The 27,332-nt window shown below is 39.9% G+C and overlaps 1 protein-coding gene across 1 annotated transcript in view; it reads right to left on the bottom strand.

The window, feature by feature from the left end:
- Nucleotides 1–247: 247 nt before the first annotated feature.
- Nucleotides 248–27,332, bottom strand: part of LOC128685758 (uncharacterized) — a 42,455-nt gene continuing 15,370 nt past the window's right edge. The window contains exons 5-9 of the mRNA XM_053772387.2: nt 25,485–26,961; nt 17,975–18,171; nt 14,460–14,651; nt 13,974–14,234; nt 248–767 (exon numbers count right to left, since the gene is read on the bottom strand). Of these exons, the coding sequence (XP_053628362.2) occupies nt 612–767; nt 13,974–14,234; nt 14,460–14,651; nt 17,975–18,171; nt 25,485–26,961 (2,283 nt within the window). The 3' untranslated portion in view covers nt 248–611. The remainder of the gene's footprint in view (nt 768–13,973; nt 14,235–14,459; nt 14,652–17,974; nt 18,172–25,484; nt 26,962–27,332) is intronic.

Here is a 27,332-nt window from a genome sequence, read left to right as displayed (position 1 = left end):
CTGACAATGTGACCAACATCCATCACACGTCTACTGTGGAAAACCAATTATCTCTAGCCTCTTCCCTCAGGGCACCTGTACTCATGCTATGGGTGAGAGGGGTTAAGTCTGAGAAAGAATTGCCTAGCATGGGCCAGTAGACCTACGGCAGTGCTCCTCCACTGTTATGTTTTTGTGTATAATCTGCATGTTATCCAGTCGACATTTTTCTTCAGAATTTACATGAGCGCTTATCACAAAAGACCAAGAATCTCAGAGTTCTGATTTACAGGACATTTCGGTGTGACTTTGTAAATGGTCCAAGTCGGACCGAAACGTCGTCGTAAGCTCCTCTCTTCTATGTGCGGGTTATTTGTGCATATTTGGTTTGAATCTTACAGCGTATTGGTCCAACTCACAACAGGACCCCATTGCTAGTATGTAGAAACCGTAGGAATGAATCCTGTAGCGTGTTGGTTCAGCTTCACTTACTACAGAACTCAAGTGCCAGTACGTAGGAACCGAAGGATTGAATCCTGCAACCTGTTAAGCTTCATTACTATAGAAACCCAGTGCTAGTATGTAGGAACTGTAAGACTGAACCCTGCAGTGTGTTGGTTCATCTTCACTCACTACAGGACCCTCATAGCCATCATGCTGTAGAATACGACGAAGGTGAGGACCACTAACAGGATGAAGACGCCAGAAGCAGTGTTATACCGTCTGGCTACTTCCTCTGACACCTGTGTCTGCTGCTGCCTCTCACCTGACGAGAACGCCCTCACCACCTGCAACAGTTACACACCGTGAATAATAATAATGATAATTATCTCTGGAATACTGGTGAGAGAAGAGTTAACAATAATGAAATAACTGATAAAAATATAAAATAATGAAAGGATTCAAAAAATAATAAAATTTAAAAAGTAATGAAATAACGATTACGAAAATAATACAATTTACGAATTACAATGTCTCATTAAAACACCGAAAATTTTCCTGAAAGCATTAAAGGAATTAACCAAGAAATTTATTTTCTCTTAAAGTACCTCCTTAAATCTTGTGCTCAGCCTCTCGCAGACTTCCTGGTCATTTGTTACAAGCTCTCCTTCTACAGTTTTATTACCTGGTTCTGAATTATCATCTCCCTCTCCCTGTTGGCTCATATTTCCTCAAAAACTGATACTCCTTTTGGAAAAATTGCATCTAGTGTCATCTACGTGAGTTTGTCTCTGTAAGCACTATGATCCCTGGTACTGCCTTTGATATTTGTTTGTACAGCTCGTCACATTTATTTGCTATTTCATCTGTAATCGTAAACCATACTTTAGATTTATTCTATCTTACTGTGTTCCAATTCTTGGTGTCCTGTTTCCTGATCCTTGTATATGGACCAAGGATAGTTGGAGTGGAGTAGAGGGAGGTAGGGGTTTGGGTGATGACTGGTTAAGATGAGATTTGTTCGTATTTTTAACCCGGAGGGTTAGATTAGATTTTGCCACCGAAGTGGCTAGTTTATTGTGCACCCCATATCCATCCTGTGGACGGTAGCGCAAAAGAATATGGATACACAAAAGGCCTAGGAAGTAGGCCCCAAAAGGGTAAACAGGTGTACATATTGGTTTATGTCTACAGTTCACTTATTTGTTACAAGCAAATTTAGGAAATTTGCTTAGTATATCTGATATCTTATTTTCATTAATAATATACAGGGCTAGCCACCCAGGATAACCTAAGAAAGTCAGTGCATCATCGAGGGCTGTCTTATTTCCATTGAGGTCCTTCAATCTTATCCCCAGGATGCGACCCGCACCACTCGACTAACACCCACGTACCTACTTACCACCAGGTGAATAGGGACAGCAGGTGTAAGGAAACATGCCCAGCGTTTCTATCCGGCCGTGGATTAAACCACGGATACTTAGTGTGTGATACCAGACCGTTGTCTACCCAGGTTCTTGTATTGGAATGGGTCAAGATTGTGGGTATGGGAATGGATGGGAGGTAGAGTATGGCAGCCTACAGCTGCTCCTCCCTGTTATGTTCTTCACAAGCCATATGAACAAGACGATATCTCACCTTATCCCTTAATAATGCTTTCCATATCATAATCCTTTCTCTTGCCATTTATGTTTCAAGAATGAATTTAATTAGAGAGAGGCAGACAGAGAATGTTTAGTATTATGAGGCGCAATCTAAGAGGAAACAGCACCAAGGCCAGCAAGAAAACACCGAAAAATCAACTATTCAACAAGTGTAGCCAGGAGGACGCCAGCTCAGCAACCACTCCACTCACCACCACTCAAGGCGACACCACAACAATAACAACAAACATGGCTGCCACCAGCCCATCCTCCCCTCTCTTCCCCGGATTCAACCTACCAAGTAGTCTCTCAGGTATGACCAACGATCCAGATACCCTAAAGACATGCATCTCCAACTTAGCTATTGAAAATATGAATCTTCGAGAGACGCTAACAAAACAAGACACCAGGATGACACAACTCGAGAACAAAATCCTCAGTCTTGAACAAAAGTTATCAACACCAGGAATGACTAACTGTGACAAGACCATCCAAACAGTCATAGATAGCCATACCCAACAAATAATATCTCTTAATACAAAGGTTGAAGAAGCAGTAAAAGAATGGAAGAACAACTTAGATAACCAGTTCAGTGACTACTTTGCTCTCCAAGAAGATAAAACTGAACAAGATAAACTATCGGACGCAGTAATAGTTAACAGTCCACTTTTTCCCAGTGATATGAACCAAACAAACAGTAAAGAAATTACTCTGCAGATCATAAAGGACCAAACAAGTGTTATTGTACCAGAGTCTGAAATAAAAGAAGCCAGGTTACTAGGATCCCATGGTAGAAAAAGTGTTATGCTTAGATTCCACTCACATGACAGGAAAAAAGACTTAATCTATTAAAGTAAAGAAAGAGGTATACATAAATGAGTGTCTTACCAAAAAACGTCAGAACCTCCTGTATAGAGTAAGAAAACTTAAGCGGGAGAATAACGACACAATACACCAATGCTTTACACGGGATGGGAAAATTCTTGTTAGGAAAACAAATGTAGGTCAACTGTACACAATCACGAACGAGAATGATCTATCACGATTTCTCAGGGATACTAATCTTACAGAGAATAACTAAACAATGTCCAACTTAAAAGCCTACGTAGTGTAGTGTATGTTTTGCTCCATTATTGTTCAAATTTCATTGTACAATCTCTTAGTAATTAAATAATCAACTACCTCATTTAGTGATTTTACTAGTAAGCATAAGTCACCTTATGTGATTTTCTTATTTACTATTGTTCGCTTAAACATTAGCTGAATTAATACTTTCTCTGTCCATATTACTACCTCATATTTTTTTAAATACTATCAATTGATATTACTTACTAAAATTAATAATTATCATTTTTACTAAAATTTCAATTTACTCTTAACATTTTTGACATTTAATAACCATTACTTGTCTAATTACCTTTACCTGTTTTAATACCACATTTACTATCTTAGATTACTCTTAATTACCTTGTACTGCCATATAACCAAGTATAACTACCAGTGCAATATTGAATGAAATAAACATTACTTTTTCACTTTTTTGTAATCATTATTACTTACTAAAATTTTATTAAACACCATATTTACTACCAGTCAATTTTACTTTTGTACATTAAACATTATCTTATACTTCCCATAACATTTTGTTGCCAAATTTTCAAGTTTGTATATTCAACCCCAACCTTTGTACCTGTGTACCTGGGTACCTGTCTACCATCTTACTATCATATTATAACCAAGACATTACCATTGTTATTTTTTTACTATTATTCTTTTGGTACTTTAATTGTGAATTTTATTTTGTCAGTTTAAATCTAGTTATAATCTTGATCTTGTCAACAACCTATACCAGACTCTAGTGCAATTGCAAGTACCATTTCAAATTGTATTTTTATATTATAAGTTTATATTATAATTCCTACCATCTGTCCATTTAACTTTGTTTACCATTACTTAATTTTAGTCCCTTATATATCTTCTCCTTTATTTTAGCTTTATATAACTACCCTAGTTTATATATTCACAATTGTTAAAATAATCAAGGTGCTATTCTCAGGTGCTAAAGTAGAATAAGTTCACAATTTTGCCATTATATTCCAAAGCTCATTTATTTGATTACCACTTTATTGTTCACCACAACCTATATTAGTCCCTTTTATATTATAATTTTATACTATAATTCTAACTTTAAAAAATTACCTTTATAGTACTACCTACTATCATATTCCCAAGCTCCATTATTTGATCATCACTTTATTTGTATTAGTCCCTTTTATATTGTCTCCTTTATTTTAGCTTAAAAAAAAAAAAAAACTACCTTAGCTCATTATTTTACATTTGTTAAATAATTCAGGTGCTATTTTTTAGCTTAAGACTATTTATTCTGTTTTATACTTAATTCTAAATATAGATTCACTACAAATCTTATGATTACAAACCTCTTATTTAATGACTTAAATGAATCAAACAGTTACTGTAATTACTACACTGCAGAACAATCAAAGGCACTTCTCAGTGCCAACAACAACATAACTATCTTTAACTACAATATCAGATCTTTAAGCAAGCATTACGATGACCTCATAGCATTACTAAATTCCTTACATGCCAATATGTCCATCATTACACTAACTGAAACCTGGCTAAAGCCTGATAGTACAGATGTCTATGCCATTCCTGGTTACACAGCCATACACAACTGTAGGCCAGACCAACAAGGGGGTGGCACAGCCATATACTACTCAGACCAACTAGAATGTATCACTAATACTTGCACAAGGGATGAACATGGGGAATATATAATAGCTAAATTCAAATCCAAATACCTACAAAAACCTCTCACATTGATAAACATCTACAGAGTTCCACAGTCAAACATTAGCCAATTTAGTCAAAACCTAGGAAGTATGATAACTGATGCACGCATGAACGAAGATCACTTACTACTCTCAGGTGACTTCAATATAAATCTCCTGCAAGACCAGGACCCACACGTTACTGAATTCACAAACACAATGAGTAACTGTATGTTACTACCAACAGTAACAAAACCTACAAGAGTTACAGAGACTAGTGTTTCCCTACTTGACCACATCTGGACCAACACCATATCCCCTTTAAAATCAGGCATAATTACAGATAATACCACAGACCACTACTCTACTTTCCTCATAACAACTCTTGGTAAACTACCCCAAGACACTATTAAAGTCACCTTCAGACTTCACAATGAGGCAGCCATTAATAACTTCACAACAGCAGTAGCAAACATTGATTGGCACACTGAGCTAGAAATCTATACAGATATTGATGAATGTATTAATAATTTTCTAAAAAAGACCCAATACCTCTATAACAAGCACTGCCCTAAAAAAACTAAACAGATGACAGCTAAGAGACTGAACAGTCCCTGGCTAACACCCAGCATTCTCAAATCCATAAATACAAAACACCAATATGAAAAACAGTACAGAATGGGTCACATAACCAGAGACCAAACAAAACGTTACTCGTCAATCCTAACCAGCCTGATAAGAAGGGCAAAAAAATTGTATTATGAGAACAGATTATCCAACTTACGAGGTGATATAAAAAAGACCTGGAAAACCCTATCAGAAATTCTGGGAACAAAAAAGATATCACGAAATAGCGAAATAAAATTAGCAAAATCAGATGAACCCCAACTCCCACCAACAGAAACAGCAAACAGACTCAATGATTTCTTCTCCACTATAGGACAAAACCTTTCCAATAAAATCCCAAGCTCAGATACCCCACCAAATGACTACCTCACCGGCAACTACCCGAACACACTGTTCCTAGCTCCGACTAACCCATACGAAGTCTCCCTTATTATCAACGCACTAAAAAACAAGGCAGGAGATTTAAATACCTTACCACCCTTTATATACAAAAAACTGTCACAAGTGCTATCACCAATCATTGCAACACTCTTTAACAAATCCATAGAATCCTCCAGCTTCCCTACAGTACTCAAAATAGCAAGGGTCACCCCGATCCACAAAGGAGGAGACCAAACAGAGTTGAATAACTATAGGCCAATATCCAACTTATACCCTCTCTCAAAAATCTTCGAAAAATTAATTCATAAACAAATCTACTCCTACCTTATCTCCCAAAACATACTCAACCCCTGCCAATTTGGATTCAGGCCTAATAAAAATACTAATGATGCTATTATACACATGCTAGAACATATATACACTGCAATAGAGAAAAAAGAAGTCCCACTGGGGATCTTCATTGACTTACGTAAAGCTTTTGATACAGTTGACCATGACTTGCTCCACGTAAAATTGTCACACTATGGTATAAGAGGGCACTCCCTCAACTACCTCAAGTCATACCTCAGCAACAGAAGCCAATATGTGAACGCAAATGGGGCAAACTCTACTGCGCAACCAATTATAGTTGGTGTCCCACAGGGAAGTGTCCTTGGCCCTCTTCTCTTTCTACTATACATAAATGACCTTCCAAATGCTTCGCAATTACTCAAACCCACACTATTTGCAGATGACACTACATACGTCTTCTCTCACCCGAGCCCAGTCACGCTAGCCAATACTGTAAATACCGAATTACAGAAAATATCTACCTGGATGAGGACTAACAAACTTACACTAAACATTGACAAAACCTACTTCATTCAGTTTGGTAACAGAGCTACAGATGTACCTCTTAACATAATGATAAACGGATCACCTATCACAAAACTAACAGAGGGAAAATTCTTAGGAATCCACCTTGATAATAGACTCAAATTTCATACACATATACAACAAATTTCTAAGAAAATTTCCAAGACTGTAGGCATACTATCGAAGATACGGTACTATGTTCCACAGTCAGCCCTCCTGGCCCTATATCACTCTCTTATTTACCCCTATCTCACCTATGGAATTTGTGCATGGGGCTCAACAACAATTAACCATCTCAGACCACTAATTACCCAACAAAAGGCTGCAGTTAGAATGATAACAAATTCTCACTACAGGCAGCACACTCCACCAATATTCAATACACTAAACCTACTCACCATACAAAACATCCATACTTATTACTGCACCTATTACATACACAGAACACTTAACTCTGATATTAACCCTCCCCTCAAACATCTCCTTGCCAACCTCAACAGAACACATGACCATAACACAAGGCACAGATCACTCTTTGATGTTCCTCGTGTTCATCTCACACAATGCAAAAACTCAATGCACATAAAAGGCCCTAAAATCTGGAATTCATTACCTGTAAATATAAAAGAAACACTACCTGTTTATAAATTCAAGTCTCTTCTCAAAGATCACTTACTCACCCAAAACCAAATAAATACTGAATAACTGAACCTTATAAATTGTATATCTTAAATGTTTCTCACAATTATATCACATAAATGTTAAACCTAAAACCCAATCTAACTTTATTATTTTTTAAATACACTACCTAACAGAATACTCCATACGACTGAATGTACAACAATGCATGCAACCATATGACCTGTCTTTGTAATACTCATTTGTGCTTTATAGTTATCTGTTTACAATAATGTAAAGTAGAACAAGTTCACAATTTTCCCATTATATTCCAAAGCTCATTTATTTTATAGTACTACCTACTATCATATTCCCAAGCTCCATTATTTGATCATCACTTTATTTGTACTAGTCCCTTTTATATTGTCTCCTTTATTTTAGCTTAAAAAAAAAAAAAAACTACCTTAGCTCATTATTTTACATTTGTTAAATAATTCAGGTGCTATTTTTTAGCTTAAGACTATTTACTTTGTTTTATACTTAATTCAAACTATAGATTCACTACAAATCTTATGATTACAAGCATTGATCCTGATACCAACCTCTTATTTAATGACTTAAATGAATCAAACAGTTACTGTAATTACTACACTACAGAACAATCAAAGGCACTTCTCAGTGCCAACAACAACATAACTATCTTTAACTACAATATCAGATCTTTAAGCAAGCATTACGATGACCTCATAGCATTACTAAATTCCTTACATGCCAATATGTCCATCATTACACTAACTGAAACCTGGCTAAAGCCTGATAGTACAGATGTCTATGCCATTCCTGGTTACACAGCCATACATAACTGTAGGCCAGACCAACAAGAGGGTGGCACAGCCATATACTACTCAGACCAACTAGAATGTATCACAAATACTTGCACAAGAGATGAACATGGGGAATATATAATAGCCAAATTCAAATCCAAATACCTACAAAAACCTCTCACATTGATAAACATCTACAGAGTTCCACAGTCAAACATTAGCCAATTTAGTCAAAACCTAGGAAGTATGATAACTGATGCACGCATGAACAAAGATCACTTACTACTCTCAGGTGACTTCAATATAAATCTCCTACAAGACCAGGACCCACACGTTACTGAATTCACAAACACAATGAGTAACTGTATGTTGCTACCAACAGTAACAAAACCTACAAGAGTTACAGAGACTAGTGTTTCCCTACTTGACCACATCTGGACCAACACCATATCCCCTTTAAAATCAGGCATAATTACAGATAATACCACAGACCACTACCCTACTTTCCTCATAACAACTCTTGGTAAATTACCCCAAGACACTACTAAAGTCACCTTCAGACTTCACAACGAGGCAGCCATTAATAACTTCACAACAGCAGTAGCAAACATTGACTGGCACACTGAGCTAGAAATCAATACAGATATTGACGAATGTATTAATAATTTTCTAAAAAAGACCCAATACCTCTATAACAAGCACTGCCCTAAAAAAACTAAGCAGATGACAGCTAAGAGACTGAACAGTCCCTGGCTAACACCCAGCATTCTCAAATCCATAAATTCAAAACACCAATATGAAAAACAGTACAGAATGGGTCACATAACCAGAGACCAAACAAAACGTTACTCGTCAATCCTAACCAGCCTGATAAGAAGGGCAAAAAAAATGTATTATGAGAACAGATTATCCAACTTACGAGGTGATATAAAAAAGACCTGGAAAACCCTATCAGAAATTCTGGGAACAAAAAAGATATCACGAAATAGCGAAATAAAATTAGCAAAATCAGATGAACCCCAACTCCCACCAACAGAAACAGCAAACAGACTCAATGATTTCTTCTCCACTATAGGACAAAACCTTGCCAATAAAATCCCAAGCTCATATACCCCACCAAATGACTACCTCACCGGCAACTACCCGAACACACTGTTCCTAGCTCCGACTAACCCATACGAAGTCTCCCTTATTATCAACGCACTAAAAAAACAAGGCAGGAGATTTAAATACCTTACCACCCTTTATATACAAAAAAGTGTCACAAGTGCTATCACCAATCATTGCAACACTCTTTAACAAATCCATTGAATCCTCCATCTTCCCTACAGTACTCAAAATAGCAAGGGTCACCCCGATCCACAAAGGAGGAGACCAAACAGAGTTGAATAACTATAGGCCAATATCCAACTTACACCCTCTCTCAAAAATCTTCGAAAAATTAATTCATAAACGAATCTACTCCTACCTTATCTCCCAAAACATACTCAACCCCTGCCAATTTGGATTCAGGCCTAATAAAAATACTAATGATGCTATTATACACATGCTAGAACATATATACACTGCAATAGAGAAAAAAGAAGTCCCACTGGGGATCTTCATTGACTTACGTAAAGCTTTTGATACAGTTGACCATGACTTGCTCCACGTAAAATTGTCACACTATGGTATAAGAGGGCACTCCCTCAACTACCTCAAGTCATACCTCAGCAACAGAAGCCAATATGTGTACGCAAATGGGGCAAACTCTTCTGCACAACCAATTACAGTTGGTGTACCACAGGGAAGTGTCCTTGGCCCTCTTCTCTTTCTCCTATACATAAATGACCTACCAAATGCTTCGCAATTACTCAAACCCACACTATTTGCTGATGACACAACATACGTCTTCTCCCACCCGAGCCCAGTCACGCTAGCCAATACTGTAAATACCGAATTACAGAAAATATCTACCTGGATGAGTACTAACAAACTTACACTAAACATTGACAAAACCTACTTCATTCAGTTTGGTAACAGAGCTACAGATGTCCCTCTTAACATAATGATAAACGGATCACCTATCACAAAGCTAACAGAGGGAAAATTCTTAGGAATCCACCTTGATAATAGACTCAAATTTCATACACATATACAACAAATTTCTAAGAAAATTTCCAAGACTGTAGGCATACTATCGAAGATACGGTACTATGCTCCACAGTCAGCCCTCCTGGCCCTATATCACTCTCTTATTTACCCCTATCTCACCTATGGAATTTGTGCATGGGGCTCAACAACAAGTAACCATCTCAGACCACTAATTACCCAACAAAAGGCTGCAGTTAGAATGATAACAAATTCTCACTACAGGCAGCACACTCCACCAATATTCAATACACTCAACCTACTCACCATACAAAACATCCATACTTATTACTGCACCTATTACATACATAGAACACTCAACTCTGATATTAACCCTCCCCTCAAACATCTCCTTGCCAACCTCAACAGAACACATGACCATAACACAAGGCACAGATCACTCTTTGATATTCCTCGTGTCCATCTCACGCTATGCAAAAACTCAATGCACATAAAAGGCCCTAAAATCTGGAATTCATTACCTGTAAATATAAAAGAAACACTACCTGTTTATAAATTCAAGTCTCTTCTCAAAGATCACTTACTCACCCAAAACCAAATAAATACTGAATAACTGAACCTTATAAATTGTATATCTTAAATGTTTCTCACAATTATATCACATAAATGTTAAACCTAAAACCCAATCTAACTTTATTATTTTTTTAAATACACTACCTAACAGAATACTCCATTCTACTGAATTTACAACAATGCATGCAACCATATGACCTGTCTTTGTAATACTCACTTGTGCTTTATAGTAATCTGTTTACATTAATGTTTTTCACTGATCTCATCATTGCTTAGTTAATCTTAAGTTAATTTTAAGCCAGCCCGTAATGCTATGCATAGTATAAGTGGCTTTGGCATGCTGCTCTTATCTGTATTTTTTTGTACCTCTGTATGTATGCTCAAATTGTTAATAAATAAATAAATAAATAAAAGGGAGTTTGAGGTAGACTCACACATAATAGTATGTCCTCTAAAGTTAAAAACTACAGTTTTCTCCGGGCTGAACGTTGCCGCTAACAGAAAATGAAAATAACTAATGGCTTTAAGATGAACTTTAAAATTAAATGACACCACTGACACTGAGGGTTGCCTTGTGACACCACAGGTGACACTTTTTCTGAGCATATATATATATATATATATATATATATATATATATATATATATATATATATATCAATAACAACACTACGAGTAGCCGAGGATTCGAACCCATGTCGTTTTGGCCCGCCTCATGGTGAACGAAAATCACATGACGCTCTAACCCACAGGACCACCCAACCCTACAAGAATCACACACCCAGCTGAGCTAGGCATTTTACTATGATCCGAGGATTTGGCGTTCCTGTGGGTTAGAGCGTCATGTGATTTTCGCTCACCATGAGGCAGGCCAAAATGACATGGGTTCGAGTGCTCGGCTAGTCGCAGTGTTGTTATTTATTCAATACCACTCGTGGAGGCTAGTACACCAAACGTTGAGGCTAGTACACCAAACTAGCTCAGTGGCACCCACACCTGGGGTTTACCTGGAGAGTTCCGGGGGTCAACGCCCCCGCGGCCCGGTCTCTGACCAGGCCTCATGGTGGATCAGAGCCTGATCAACCAGGCTGTTACTGCTGGCTGCACGCAATCCAACGTACGAGCCACAGCCCGGCTGGTCAGGTACCGACTTTAGGTGCTTGTCCAGTGCCTGCTTGAAGACAGCCAGGGGTCTATTGGTAATCCCCCTTATATATCCTGGGAGGCAGTTGAACAGTCCTTGGATCATGGGAAAACACCTAGCTCAGCTGGGTGATTACCAATAGACTCTTGACTGTCATAAAGAAGGTGCAGGACAGGCACCTAAAGTCAGTACCTGACCAACTGGGCTGCAGTTCGTACGTCGGGTTGCATGCGGCCAACAGTAACAGCCTAGATGATAAGGCCCTGATCCACCATGAGGCCTAGTCACAGACCGGGTCGCGGGGGCGCTGACCCCGAAACCCTCTCCACGTATATCTCCAAGTACCAGTATGTTACTGATGTCAGCTACATCTTTATACCTTGTACATGTACTTGTAGAAATAAAGATAATATTATTATAATTATTATTATTATTTTACAGTAACTGAACATGAACCCGGTGGCCCGGTGGCTAAAGCTCCCGCTTCACACACGGAGGGCCCGGGTTCGATTCCCGGCGGGTGGAAACATTTCGACACGTTTCCTTACACCTGTTGTCCTGTTCACCTAGCAGCAAATAGGTACCTGGGTGTTAGTCGACTGGTGTGGGTCGCATCCTGGGGGACAAGATTAAGGACCCCAATGGAAATAAGTTAGACAGTCCTCGATGACGCACTGACTTTCTTGGGTTATCCTGGGTGGCTAACCCTCCGGGGTTAAAAATCCGAACGAAATCTTATCTTATCTTAACCCAACTAAACCTAATCTAAGTCTAGAAGTTAAAATCAAAGTTACAATTGGTTGGGTTAGCTTTCTTTAGTTATCAAAAAAACTTTCACTATATAGCCCAAAATAAAACTGTTCCATTGTACAATCTACTTAGTATGCATTGGAAAATTTACATAATATAGTAGTCCCCCCGTATCCGTATCCGCGGATGATAAGTTCCAAGTCCTACCACAGATGGCCGAAACAGCAGACAGCAGCGAACCCTATATACAAGTCATTTGTCGTTTATACATATAAACTTTTGATAAAGTTTAATTAATAAATTATGTACAATAAGACATTACCAACATTAAATAATAAAATACATTCCTCCACTACTTCCATCCCACACAACCACCACCAGCTGCTGCTGCTGCTGCTGCTGCTGCTGAACTAACTGCTTGACTTACTGACTAATTAACCTACTGACCGACTGCTTTTCTGACTTACTGACTGCTCGACTGACTTGCTGACTGCTTGACTGACTTATTGACCTCTGGCAATGCTATTTTTTTTATTTATTTGTTGATCAATCTTAATGAAACTTTACATGATCATGTTCTATGCACTCTTATTCAAACAGAAAAAAAATGAATGAAATCGGACGATAAATATAAAAAAATGAAACCTCAAGTTGCAACCTCCTTAAAATTTTCAGGTCGAGGTAAACTGGGGATAACTGAAACCGCGGAAACTGAATCTGCAGATTCAGGGGAGGGGGAGGGGATCTACCTTCGCATAAGTAAATATTACCCTTAGTTTGGACTGATGACCACAAACATACCCTTACTTTATTTACAGATCTTGTAAGCATCTGATGCCATGAGCTAAAACAACATATATAAATTTGCTAATTAGAAAAGGAAAGTTTTCGAAGGTTTTTACAACTGTTGTACTGACTCATTCTTTCATATCTGCAAGATGTTAAGTATTATGGGAGAACTCTTATAATAAAACATAACAGTGAAATATAAACTGATTAATGGCACAAACCCATCCACATGGAAACGGTAAAATGGAAAACGAGTACTGTGCATTTCGTGATATGATCAAGAAATGCACTGGTCCTCTTCAGCAAACTGAAGAGGGTCTCAGTGTTTTGGTAAAGCATTTATGAATGTTTTATTGTTATCACCTATGTTTTTGTTTGTTTTATTGACTTTAAGTTGATTGACTTGTGCAGTTTCTATAATGTTGAAGATTTACATGCGGCACTAAAGATGTAACAGCATTACCTTATCACTGCCATGGTCCAGCGGCACGACACCCACAGCCCTCACCACGAGCGATGGTAGATTGACACTGTTGAAAATCACATTGATCACAGTCTGAATGATGACGATGACGAAGCAGAAAGTGATGATGGCAGCATACCAGACGTCGATGAGCTTGAGGTAAGGAGTCTTGACAGAGGACTGTGTGGTAGAGGTGAAAAGAGCTGCCAGAACCAGTTGTGCTGTTAGCGACACCATGATGCGGTTCTCAAAGTCCTCCAACTAACACAGACGGACACTAGTTCAGTTTCTCCTCTAAATATCTCTTTTATAATAGCTATTATTTTAATGTCTTTCTGGGTTGCTAGTCAATTAGGTTTAAAGCTCATTTACTACACCAGTCAAGTTACACTTTCAATTACTAGAATAGGAATTAAATTGTATATATTATACACTGAAAGACATACACCTCTCGGTGTATGCATTCCTCACAAGAGACAGACTCACCTGAAAGAAGAGAGTAGCAAAAGAGACGAAAAACATGAGGAGGCTGGGGAAAAAGCTGTTGACAACGTGGTAGCCGTAGAGGCGACGCAGGTGGAAGGTGAGAACAAAGTAAGTGTTGTTGTCTGTACCTTGCAGGAACCAGCCCACCTCCGTCGTCTGCTCCTCCAGCTCGTACTCCAGCAGTACCCGACGCTGCCTCACAAGTACCCATACCACTATCAGTAATAATATTAAAAAAAAAAAACTACACCTGGGCGGACCAGTCAACACAATTAATGGTGGAGGAGTGATACTATGTCTACTAAACAGTATGTACTGTATAGAGGCTTAAACTAGTACACAACTATAGCCTAATTTCTTATTCACCCTATATTGATGTTACGGGGTAATAGGACCCAATATGTATCTATGTACCTAAGTAGCAGAAAAGATTTATTGTTTGTAATACCTAGTTATAATGAAGTATTGGGGGCAGAACTGACTTAATTCTGTTATAAGAATTGATCACTCTTAAGGATAGAAGCAAAATATGTTAACCCTGTATTTCAGTAAAAACAGGTTCAGTTGTAAATCAACAAACACAATTATAATAAACTTATTGTAAAAACAGTATTTTAAAATTACAATAAGTTATTGTTACGGGAAAAAAATAGAGTATTAATAAAGCAGTTAAGAAATTGTGCATAGTGATGTTCTGTCGTTGTGGGTATAAGAGCAGAGGAGAGGCTAGGTCAGCCTTCATTGTTGCTGTGTTGACCAGGCTGACTGAAGTTATTCACTCTATTTATGAGGAAAATATGAGTTGCCCAAGAGATAAGACTTATAATTAAGGGTTGATGTTAAACAATAATACCAGAGTGGCTACAAGGTATCAAAACAATGGATTACAGCCACCAAGAGGAAAGAGGTAGTAAGTGTTTTCAGATGGGGCCTTGTGACTTGTGCCCATGTGGTGGAATGGCTAAACTCATACTCTAGGTTATGTATTCTTTGTGAATGTGAAAGCTGGGCCAGACTACTTGACACAGGTATATGCTGTAAATACTTATCCACTGAATATATGTGACCGGAAAGAAGGTTAAGTTTCAGAGGCCGAGATGGCCTGTTCATAAACGTAAGTATTTCCCTAGAATACTCATATATAGTGAAGTAACACCGAAGTAAAAGGGAAAAACTATGTAACAATGAAGCTTGATTGATTGCTAAGATAACTCAAGACATGCTTTGAACTATATGTACAGGAATGGGGTGACAGTTACATGTTTATAGTGGGAGATTTACTAAGGTGACAGTGGAAGTTGTTTTCATATGTTAGTTTACAGGTTGTTTTCCTCCTAGTGGGAAGTTGGGCAACACATTTTGCTTGCGGTTGTATGGTAAATGCTGTGTGCATATTTTATATTCAACTTGTGTTATTATATTTGGCAGTAGAAAACTTTATCCATTAATACTGTGAGAGGGAAGCAGATGTTTAAGGATATAAAAACTATTTTAGAAGCTGAGTCTTTAAATGTTCAGGCTTCAGTGAGGAGGGTAATAATCCATCAGTAAACATGTCTGTTAACAATGACCATGAGGGATCACCTTCTTCAGGTGATAAGGGAATGAAGATGATGAAACTTAAGCTAGCCTTGATACAGGCTGAAAAGGATTTAATAGAAACTAAGGAGGCAACAAGAGAGAGAAAAATTCACAGGTTAGAAGGTTAGTAAGTAAGTAAGTAAGTAAATTTATTCAGGTATACACAATACAGTTACATAGAATTATCATACATAGCAGCATATGTGTAGAGAACCTAGGATAACCCAAAAAAGTCAGACAGAGTGACTTATTTCCATTGGGGTTCAGAACAAGAGCCGCCTGAGTGGTACTTGAACATAGTTAAAACTGCTAATTTTGTCCCCAAGTTTACGGAGAGTGACCGAGAAAGATTTTTTTTTTCACTTTTTAAGAAAACTGCTTTGTTGCAAGGACGGTCCCAGAGTGGCCTACCCTAGTTCACACGTAGCTGTAAAGGATTACAAAGAGTAGATACACTGGAGGGGAACCAGTTTTCTGATTATGATAAAGTCAAGGAAGTAGTACTGTTTACATGCCAAATGATATCCGAGAAATATGTATAGACAAAATATGTATAGACAAAAGTTCAGAGGTCAAAAATTTTGAGATAGTTACTCCTTAACTGATTTTTGGGAAAGAGAATCTCTCTCTTTAGGAAATGGTACCGTTCCAGAGGGGTAAACTGGGATTTTGACAAGTTAGTAGATCTCTTTGTTCATGAAGAATTGTAAAGCAATCCCTGCTGACCTCATAGACTATTTGGAGGACAAAAATCTAGATAATTTTTCAGCAGCGCTAGACCTGGGTGAAAGATTCTTAGTTAACAGAAAGCTAGTAAGTAAAAACAGGCATGCTCATTCAGTATAAAAATGGTATACATGTGGATGAGTAAGACAAATATACTGTGGAAAATGTATATAGTATTTTCCACATAGTATACACCACAACTGTTGAACATCTCTCTCGTTCACTCTACTACATACCACTAAAATAATTTCCAAACCTCCAAAGTCATTCATTTTTTCTTACGTTATACATTAGCATTTTATCAGTAAATAGTAGCATAATAAATCTGGTCCAATTTTGTGTTTCTGAATTATGATTTCATTATTTCAGAATGAGATGAGACTTTCCCAGGGCAAGGTAGGCTCTTGTTTTGTAAACGGAGAAAGGAAACAGCTAAGTCATTCAATTAATAACTTTTAATATAATCTGTTATATTTGTTTTCATGCACTGTTACACTGTGATATCGGATTTCATTTCTAGAAGAAAATATTGTTCTTATCAAATGGCATGGGGAACTCGTCTAGTTTTCCCTCCAGATAAGATAACAAATCAAGGACAGGTACACGGGTGAACAAAGTACACGGGTGAACAAAGTTGTGACACTGTAAATTGCAAAATGTTAATATGTCTAATGATTTTACGCTAGTAAATTTTGACGTCACAGCTTTGTTTACCCGTGTACATGTCCTTGAATTGTTATCTTACCTGAAGGAAGTACTAGATTAGTTCCCCATGCCATTTGATAAGAACATTACTATTGGGTTGATAAGTGTGTGTGGCTGATTGCAAGTTTGAGTTCAAAGGGAAATACTATTGTTCACAAACATTTTAGTGTCTCTTGTAGGTCAGGCTGATGTGTGAAGAGGGAGTGGAGAGCCCATTTAACTATGTGACCATGAAGAGGAAAATTCTCAAATTTGCCTTTATCTTAATTATGTCTTGTAGAAAGTTGCAAAAGCTGTCCAAATACGAACAGAGGTTACAAATCTTCTTATCCTTTGTGACGTCTTCAACCTACAAACTGAGTATGCTACCGTGGGCTTCTGCGTTGACTTTGATATGGCTATCAGTATTATATTTACAGATTTTGGGTCATTCATTTCTAAGACTTTTTTATTTCCTTTTTTCCTTGCCGAGTCAGTTTAAAAACTAGCTAACAGTTACTCACCGAGTCGTAGTAAGGAACCCTGTCTCCTTCTTGAGACTTCTTAAAGACCCGGGTCCAGGGAGCGTTCATAAGCATGAAGGATATGTTGCAAAGTTGGAAGTCGAATGGGTACATCTGCAGCTGGAAGTGACAAGGTACAGAGGCCAACACGCCCACGTAATGCTGGAGGGCGTGGGTCATCCCGTCTGCCTGGTGACCTGCAAGCACACCACGGAACCATGTAAGTGACCTGATAGATGGGCACGATTTCCAGAAATGGGTAAGTGGATAAATGAGAGGACAATTATTACAATCAAAACAAAGCGCTAAACCTTACCCAGAAATGGGTAAGTGGACAAATAAGAGGGCAGTTATTGTCATTGATGTCAGCTAGGCCTGTATACCTTGTACATGTGCTTGTAGAAATAAAGATACATTATATATATATATATATATATATATATATATATATATATATATATATATATATATATATATATATATATATATATATATATATATATATATAAACCTAATAGGGTCATACAGCGAATGAGAGGGCAAGTAAGGTAAAAACGTTTAGAGTAGATAAATCGACTGACAGTTAGGGAAAAATGATAGCTGTACAGTATAGTTATTTTTTGTTATTAAAGATTCGCCGGTATTCTCCCGGCCCGGGCCTTTTCCAAGTGGTGGCCCGGCCTTGGCTCCCTCTTTAGGGAGTGTCTGAGACCTAAGTCTCCCATGGGAAAAGACACAAGTACCTCCTCATCTTTGGGACCAACTGTCCCCAGGCCTAGCCACAAGCTAGGCCTCTCTGGTCTGCCATCCTCGTCCCAAGGGGGCTAATGGGAATGACAGTCTTGTGAGCTACAAGCTCTTGCTCAGGCACCTACCCTGCCCAGGAAGGTCTGGGCATGGTGTCGATGTACAGTATGGTTGCTGAGTTGTAACCCTGGACATGGTCTCCGCTCACTTGTTTGTTCTGGTCACCTAACACCAAAAATAAGCTAAGGGCTTCATCTTCCTGACAAGAAGTTTTGTTTCCTTATTTCCTGCCTTATCATCTGTTTATCACTTTTTGAGTTTTCGTGTATATTTCTGAATTTAAATATATATATATATATATATATATATATATATATATATATATATATATATATATATACATATCGTGCCGAATATGTAAAACTGGTCAATTAGCAAGAACTTATTTAAAATTAAGTCCTTTCTAAAATTTTATCTTATACGTTTAAAGATATATTTTTTTCATGAATGTTGATGTAAAAATTATAATTTTGCACCAAAAGAATCTTAGAAAACTTACCTAACCTTATTATAATAAGAACAATTTATTTCAGCCTAACCCAACTAAATATATTTTAGATTTGTTTACAATAATTTAATACTAAACACACACAGTGAAATATATTTTTTTCGTTAGGTTCAGAATGATTTTGGCGAAATTATTGAATACACAAATTTTCACTTGTCCTATATTGGCTATTTAAGCCAAGATCGCAAGTTCTGCCTATTCGGCACGACATATATATATATATATGTCGTGCCGAATAGGCAGAACTTGCGATCTTGGCTTAAATAGCAACGTTCATCTTGCCATATAGGACAAGTGAAAATTTGTGTATGCAATAATTTCGCCAAAATAATTCTGAACCTAACGAAAAAAATATATTTCACTGTGTTTGTTTAGTATTAAATTACTGTAAACAAATCTAAAATATATTTAGTTGGGTTAGGCTAAAATAAATAGCTCTTGTTATAATAAGGTTAGGTAAGTTTTCTAAGATTCTTTTGCTGCAAAATTAAAAATTTTTACATTAACATTAATGAAAAATATATATCTTTAAACGTATAAGAGAAAATTGTAGAAAGGACTTAATTTTAAATGAGTTCTTGCTAATTGACCAGTTTTACATATTCGGCACGACATATATATATATATATATGTATATATATATATATATATATATATATATATATATATATATATATATATATATATATATATTACATTTATATGCATGGGAAACTCTAAACCCGTAAGGGGCACACAACGCTTGGAAAACAGGAGGCAATCAGATCTGATCAGAGGCAGAGGAGGGTAGCTCATGTTTTTTGGATCAAAAGCCCTTCATCAGCATCAGACGTTATATCACCGCCTACGTATTTTGTAGTTCCTCGTTCATAACAAATAAATTCACCAGGATGACGGCACTCACCGGGACAGTGCTGCACATTATTACTCCTTTAGGACACTCATACCTGAGCTACTTACGGAATCCACCACTACCACTTTTATTTTCTGATTTCTCTCTAATACATTCGTCCCGTGTGAGTGGAGCTCATGTTTCAAGCAATGTGTTGCCATCCCTCCCCTGTCAATAGTATCTTGTACGTAGCAATCGTACAGTGAATTTCTCTTGTGTTCCTTGCTAGTACGTCCTCTCGGCCCTCTTATAAATCATCGAAGATTTTTTTAGACTAGTTCAGTCTTTCTACGCTACATACATGCTGGTGCTTCATAGTCTCTGATTTGCCTGACTTACAGCTGGTGCTTCATAGTCTCTGATTTGCCTGACTTACAGCTGGTGCTTCATAGTCTCTGATTTGCCTGACTTACAGCTGGTGCTTCATAGTCTCTGATTTGCCTGACTTACAGCTGGTGCTTCATAGTCTCTGATTTGCCTGACTTACAATGTGTATAGTTTCCTAAATAACTATTTGATCAGGTTCTTGATGGAATTCGAGTCTCACATATGCCACTATAATGATTTGGTTTTGTCTGTGTTTGTACTTATTGCCTGTGCTTTCAGATGTATAGTCTTGGTTCATGGCCCCGCCTCTTAAACTTTCTCGTCCAACATTCTAAAATTAAAGTCTTCAATATGATTAAGAACCATGTAAGGAGACACTTGTCCTCTTTCTTGACGAATATTATAGCAAATCGTCTAGCCTCTTGAACCATGTCATACGTACTCTTAAAATTATGTAGTGAATTTACCTCCGACCTTTACATATAAAGTTAATTCCATTTCCGTTTTGCCCTGAGACTGAAAAAGCACATCATGTCCATGTGACGCATCTGTTTCTTACTTTCTATCTGTGCAACACATTCTTTTTCAAGCCAATAAAACTGTTTGCTTCTATCCGTCCCATCAAGCCCCTAAATATTTTGTTCATAATAATCACATTTTCCCCAAGCCTTCCTCTATTCCCGAGTTTTCAGGTTTAGTTCCTTTAATCTCTTAGAAAGTGTCCCGTGGCTCTGAAACTAGTCTGGTTGTTCCTAAGTTATCTTTTAGCTCATTACTTTTGATGATGACACAGTCTGCATATATGTACCAAATTCTGATCTTTAAAATTATCTACATTTTTTTATTTGTTTCAGTTTTTCTTGTTATGGAGGTTCCTAGTAGTGAGTGTTTCTATTGAGAATGGAAGGGCAAGGATGAAAGTTTGATCTTAACAAGGAAGAAATTGTAAAGTAAAAATAGAGGAGGAGCTATTGCATGTATGGAAAGGCCTAAAGTAGATGGGGACGAGAAAGGAAAATGTGTAAAGCTGAACTGGGAGGAGTTTTATTGAGACTCAATTAGGGGGTCAATGAAGGCGACTAGTGTTTCAACTGAGGTAGGACGACTCAGGGAAGAATAGGGAAATGAGTGTGTTTGTAAATCAGTGCGGCAGATTGGAGCTGGTAATCATCAGGGTGGGATTTTGGGGGTGAGGTGGAAGGAAAGTGGTATTTGAAGATTTGGAGTTATGCGGGGTTAAGGTGATGAAGGTTGCAAGAGTGATGTGGGGTAAGAATGTGTGAGTGTGTAATCACCTAGTTATAGTTGCAGGGGTCGATTCACAGCTTCTAGCCCCGCCTCTTCACTGGCCGCTACCAGGTCACTCTTCTTGCTCCATGAGCTTTATCATACCTCTTCTTAAAGCTATGTATTGATCCTGCCTCCACTACATCACTTCTCGGACTATTCCATTTCCTGACAACTGTTACTGAAGAAATAATTCAACTTCCAGCTGTGACCCTTTGTTGCTGTGTCCCATCTCTGAAACATTCTGTCTCTGTCCACCTTGTCGATTCCTCTAAGTATTTTATGTCGTTATCATATCCCCCTATCTCTCCTGCCCTCCAGTGTCATCAAATCGATTTCCCTTAACTTCTCGTAGAACATGCCCGTTAGCTCCAAGACTTGTCTTGTTGCAAACCTTTGCACTTTCTCTAGCTTCCTTACGTGCTTGACTAGGTGTGGGTTCCAAACTGGTGCTACATACTCCAATATGGGCCTAACGTACGCGATGTACAGGGTCCTGAACAATTCCTTACTGAGATGCCGGAATACTGTTCTTAGGTTTGCTAGGCGCTCGTTAGCTACAGCAGTTATTTGATTGATGTGCGCCTCAGGAGACGTGCCTGGTGTCATACTCACCCCAAGATCCTTTTCCTTGAATGAGGTTTGTAGTCTCTGGCCCTCTAGACAGTACTCCGTCTGCGGTCTTCTTTGCCCTTCCCCAATCTTCATGGCTTTGCACTTGGTGGGGTTGAACTCCAGGAGCCAGTTGCTGGACCTGGCCTGCAGCCTGTCCAGATCGCTTTGCAGTTCTGCCTGGTCCTCGTCCGATTGAATTCTTTTCATCAACTTCACGTCATCTGCAAACAGGGACACTTCTGAGTCTATTCCTTCTGTCATGTCGTTCACAAATACCAGAAACAGCACCGCTCGTCACAGGCGCCCACATTTACACCTCGCCTCGTACCATGACTCGCTGTTGTCTTCCTGACAGGTATTCCCTGATCCACTGCAGTGGCTCTGTGACCACTTTCCTTATTCTCCTGGGTCTTTTGCCTTCAATACTTCTTCCATTCTCTAGCATACTTCGTTTTGACCTCTCTACACCTTTGGGTGAACCAAGGGCTCATCCTGGCTTTGTCGTTTTTCTGTTACCCTTGGGTACATTATTATTATAATAAAAAAAGAAGCGCTAAGCCACAAGGACTATACAGCAACCCTTGGGTACAAATCTCTCCTCAGTTTCCTTGCATATTGTTTTCACATATTCCATCATCTCATGTGCTGACTTCCCTGCCAGTTCTCTGTCCCACTGAACCCCGTGCAGGAAATTCATGCCTGTGTAATCCCCTCTCTTGTAGTTTGGTTTCATTCATCCTCCCCTTCCTGCTTCCTTCTCCACTTGTAACTCTACTAGGTATTCGAAGCTCAGAACTACATGATCACTGGCCCCAAGGGTTCTCTCATATGTGATGTCCTCAACATCTGCACTACTCAAGGTGAATACTAGGACCAGTCTTGCTGGTTCCCTTATGTGTTGACACATGAGGTTTTCCAGTACCATCTCCATCATCTTAGCCCTCCACATTTCTGGGCCAGCATGTGGCTCCCGGGTCTCCCAGTCGATTTCCTTGTGATTGAAGTCACCCATAATCAGCAGCTTTACCCTGCTCGCATGAGCCCTTCTGGCCACTTCAGCTAGTGTGTCAGCCATCGCTCTTTTACTCTCATCATACTCTTGCCTTGGCCTCCTGCTGTTCTGTGGTGGGTTACACATCACTTCAATTACCACCTTGGGACCTCCAGGCTGAAGTGTTCCTATTATGCAGTCTCTTGCTTCTCCTCTCTCCAGTTTATCAAAATCCCATTGATTTTTGATGAGCACTGCCACTCCCCTACTCCCTCTGTCTTTCCTCAGGATCTGATATCCCATTAGAAAGATGGCATCTGTTTATCATTCCCATGAGCTTGCTTTCCGTGAGAGCTATGATGTCCAGTGATGCTTCTTTGACTCTTTCATGCCACTCCTCCCACTTATTTGCTATTACATCAGCATACCATACCTTCAGTTTCCTCTCCAACACTGTGTTCTGAGGGGTCAGTGAGGGTGGAGGACCTGGCAGTGTGCCATGGGATTCTACAGCATAGTGTGGGGTGGGTTTGTGTTGGGATAGCATGTTTGGTTGTGGGGTTCTGGGGGTGGTTGTGTGTGCTTGTGCTTATTGCTCTGCCCTGCTCCGGTTGTCCTCGGCTGACTCTGTCCTTGTTTATCTTCCTAACCCCTTTCATTTCTGTGTCGTCTCCCTCAGCTGCTGTTGTTTTGTTCTTGTTCTGTCTCGGTCTAGGAACACCCTCTTGTATGACGATTCCTTCAGCCATGGTTTCTCTTGCAGGATCCTGTTCCACGCCATTTCTGTCTTGAAAATCAGTCTGACTGGCCGATTTCTGCCCTTTAAGTACCCCCAGTTCTCTGAAAACTTACTATCTCAGTTATGTCCTTCTCACCTATTTCTCTGATAATGTTTTCAATCTCCTGTTTTTCTTCCTGCTGTATTTCATTGTGTGTCCTCCCCTCGCTCTCCTGAAGCCCATGAATAAACACTGACTTCTCCCTCTCCTCCTCCCATTGCCGTTCTCTCCGTCTCTCTGGGTCCTGTATGTATATGGCCATTGTCTCCCTTATTTTTTCCTGTATCACTTGGTGGCATGGTCGTGCCTCTGCATGGAGCCTATCCCCCTCTCCACCTTCTCCCCTCTCCCTTACTGCTATCCCTGCTCCCAACATCTCTCCCCCTTCATTCCTGAACCTTGCTTGGTGGACTGATAGAGCCTTCGCTTAAGTCATGTCTCCTTCCTTTCTGTTGGGCTGCTCATTCAGTAAGGGGTGTACCTGCTTCAGATGGTATGTCTCCTCTGGGCAATAGCCCCATGACTCACTTCAGCCAATTTATCTCATATTCTAGGGCTTGTATCCTGGCTTCTGCAGCTTCGGCTTGTGGCTCCCATTTCTTCTTCTCTGCCTCCATCCTCTTCTACATTTTTGCAGAAAGCTCACCTAGTTTGCTCTCCCACTCTTGTTCCATCCTTTTATATTGCTCTTCCATTCATTCTTCCTTACCAGAACCGTCTTCCTCTGATCCCCTGAGCCTTTGACTTCCCCTCTGAAAACCCATTTTTTATGGGTAAGGTATTGTAGTGTGTGCTGTTTGTGTGTATGTGTGTGTGTGTGTGTGTAGGGGTGGGGGAGCTGTAAAGGGGAGAGGGAGGGGGGCAGAGTGATGGAGAGGTGGAGAGTGGGAATGGGGTAGTGGGAGAGGGAGAGTCACTCACATAGGTTAGGTGTTGTAGTGCATGTGTGTGCTGTGTGTGTGTACTCACCTAGTTGTGGTTACAGGAGTCGATTCACAGCTCCTGGCCCTGCCTCTTCACCTGGCCTCTGTGTGTGTGCACGTGTGTGCACACGTTTGTGTGCATGCGTGTGTATGTGTGTGTGTGCGTGTGTAAGTGTGTGTATGTGTGTGGGGGTGGGGGAGTTGTAAAGGGGGGACAGATGGGGAGAGGGAGGGAGGGAGACAGAGTGGAGAGGTGGTGTGAGGTGGGGTAGAGGGTGGGTGTGTGTGCACGTGTCTGCATGTGCGTCTGTGTGCGTGCGTCCATGCGTGCGTGAGTGCTAACATTCAACACAATCTGATGTCGACAGACTGTCAACTCACTCATGTAGGGATCATCCAGAGGTCTCTTAGTAGTCTCGTCAGCGTAAGCGTAGCAAAACTTTTCGTAGTTGGTTGTTTCCAGAACGGTTCCTTCCCCGTGACCCGAGACAGCTCGAACACTGGGCGTCCACACCAGCTCACACGGGAAATAGTTCTTCACTTTGGGCTTCAGGTTCACAAATTTTAGTCGAGAGTCGAACCAACTGAGTGTCATTCCCACGTTCATTGTTGCCAAGCCGCTCTCTGTGGTCATGTCGTCCATACTGTACAGATCAACACGATAGAAAAGATCCATCGGGATTTCCTCGCCTGGTCGTGGTGGAGGAGGGTAGTATGGGTCATACCCAGATGACCTCTCTACCACATGGCAATTGGCCTCATCCGACCTGTCGAGACAGTGTGCAATATCGTCGCAGCGAGAGATCTGAGGGACGCACTGGCCATTGTCACAAGTAAACTGGGAAGTGCGGCATGTGGTGAAGGCCAGCACCATCTTGTCATCCCCCACAACCCATTTCTGGCGACCAACTGGGACTGCAGCCTCTGCCAACACCCACTCCATCTGGTGCAGTGTTGATTTCAACACCCATCCACCGCCCACACGAACTATCTCTGAGCCTCCAGTACCCTTGAAGGCCAACTCGCCACTTGCCGCGTAGATGTAGAAATTGTAATCGAAGATTCTTCCATCATGACCATACAGGTTGTACATGGCCGTGGAGGGCACCTGACACAGGGAACACTCCAGTTGTCGCACACACGCGACAAACGTGCCCCCATCAGTGCTCTGGGCAGGACATTCATCTTCCGCAGTGACCCTTACTGTCGCTCCTTTACCCATTTTTCCTCCCAATAACCAGGTCAGTAGCCCTCTCGGGCCAACACAGGAGTCATTGGTACCACGAGCTAAGGTCATGACGTGTGAGGTCAGGTCGTCACTCGCCATAAGTGTACCCCCCAGGTAACGGCACACCATCATGTGATTAGAATATGACCTGGCGGGCTGCACTATAACTGCCCACTGAACCAAGTGACACACCTCGTCCAGACTGAATGAACCAAGTGATGCATTTCCTTCAACCATCCACTGCGGACCTAGCAATAAGTATGGGGTTACGACAACTTCATGCCCTCGACAACCCGAGGCTTTGAGCAGCATATCAACTCCCAGTGTCCTCCGCCAGAGTGCTGCTTGTGCCACCTCTGCTTCAAGGATGCCACGGTGACCCCCGCCCACACACATCGTCCTGGTCATCAACAGTCGTCTTATCTGGTCATTCCCAACACCTGGCTTGACACTGTTTGGGACTGAGTTGTATCCATTTGCTGACTTTCCTGTTGTGTTCCCATCTAAATCCTTGTTACCAAAAGGTCTTGACATTTCCTCGGTTTCCCCGACTACAGTCTCCTCAAACTCGCTCCATGGTAGATGCTGGGCAGAGAGCGGTTCACTGGTGTCATCTACGATGCAGGCAACCTTGGTGGAATGTAGATAAATGGTTCAGAGAACCGACAAGTTGATAAATTAGACACATGTACAACACTTGGGTATCTTTACTGAAGAAACGTTTCGCCACACAGTGGCTTCATCAGTCCATACAAAGAGAATGATGATGAACAGAAAGTGTTTGAGGTAATCAGTCCCTCAGCCTGGAGTCAATGCAATCACTCCATCAATCTTGAAAAGAATACAGCACATGCACGAAGTTGCTTATATACTGTAGGCAAGTGAGGCGAAGCAGTCGTATGTGGTATCACATTTGACAAATCCAAATGTGGGAGTAGGTCATGCCTAAAGGTAAGGCAAATGAAGAATTCCCTGTATGGACTGATGAAGCCACTGTGTGG

This window comes from Cherax quadricarinatus, unplaced genomic scaffold (genome assembly GCF_038502225.1).
Source record: "Cherax quadricarinatus isolate ZL_2023a unplaced genomic scaffold, ASM3850222v1 Contig721, whole genome shotgun sequence".
In the NCBI taxonomy this organism is placed as follows: domain Eukaryota; kingdom Metazoa; phylum Arthropoda; class Malacostraca; order Decapoda; family Parastacidae; genus Cherax; species Cherax quadricarinatus.
This window is presented reverse-complemented; position numbering and strand designations above follow the sequence as displayed.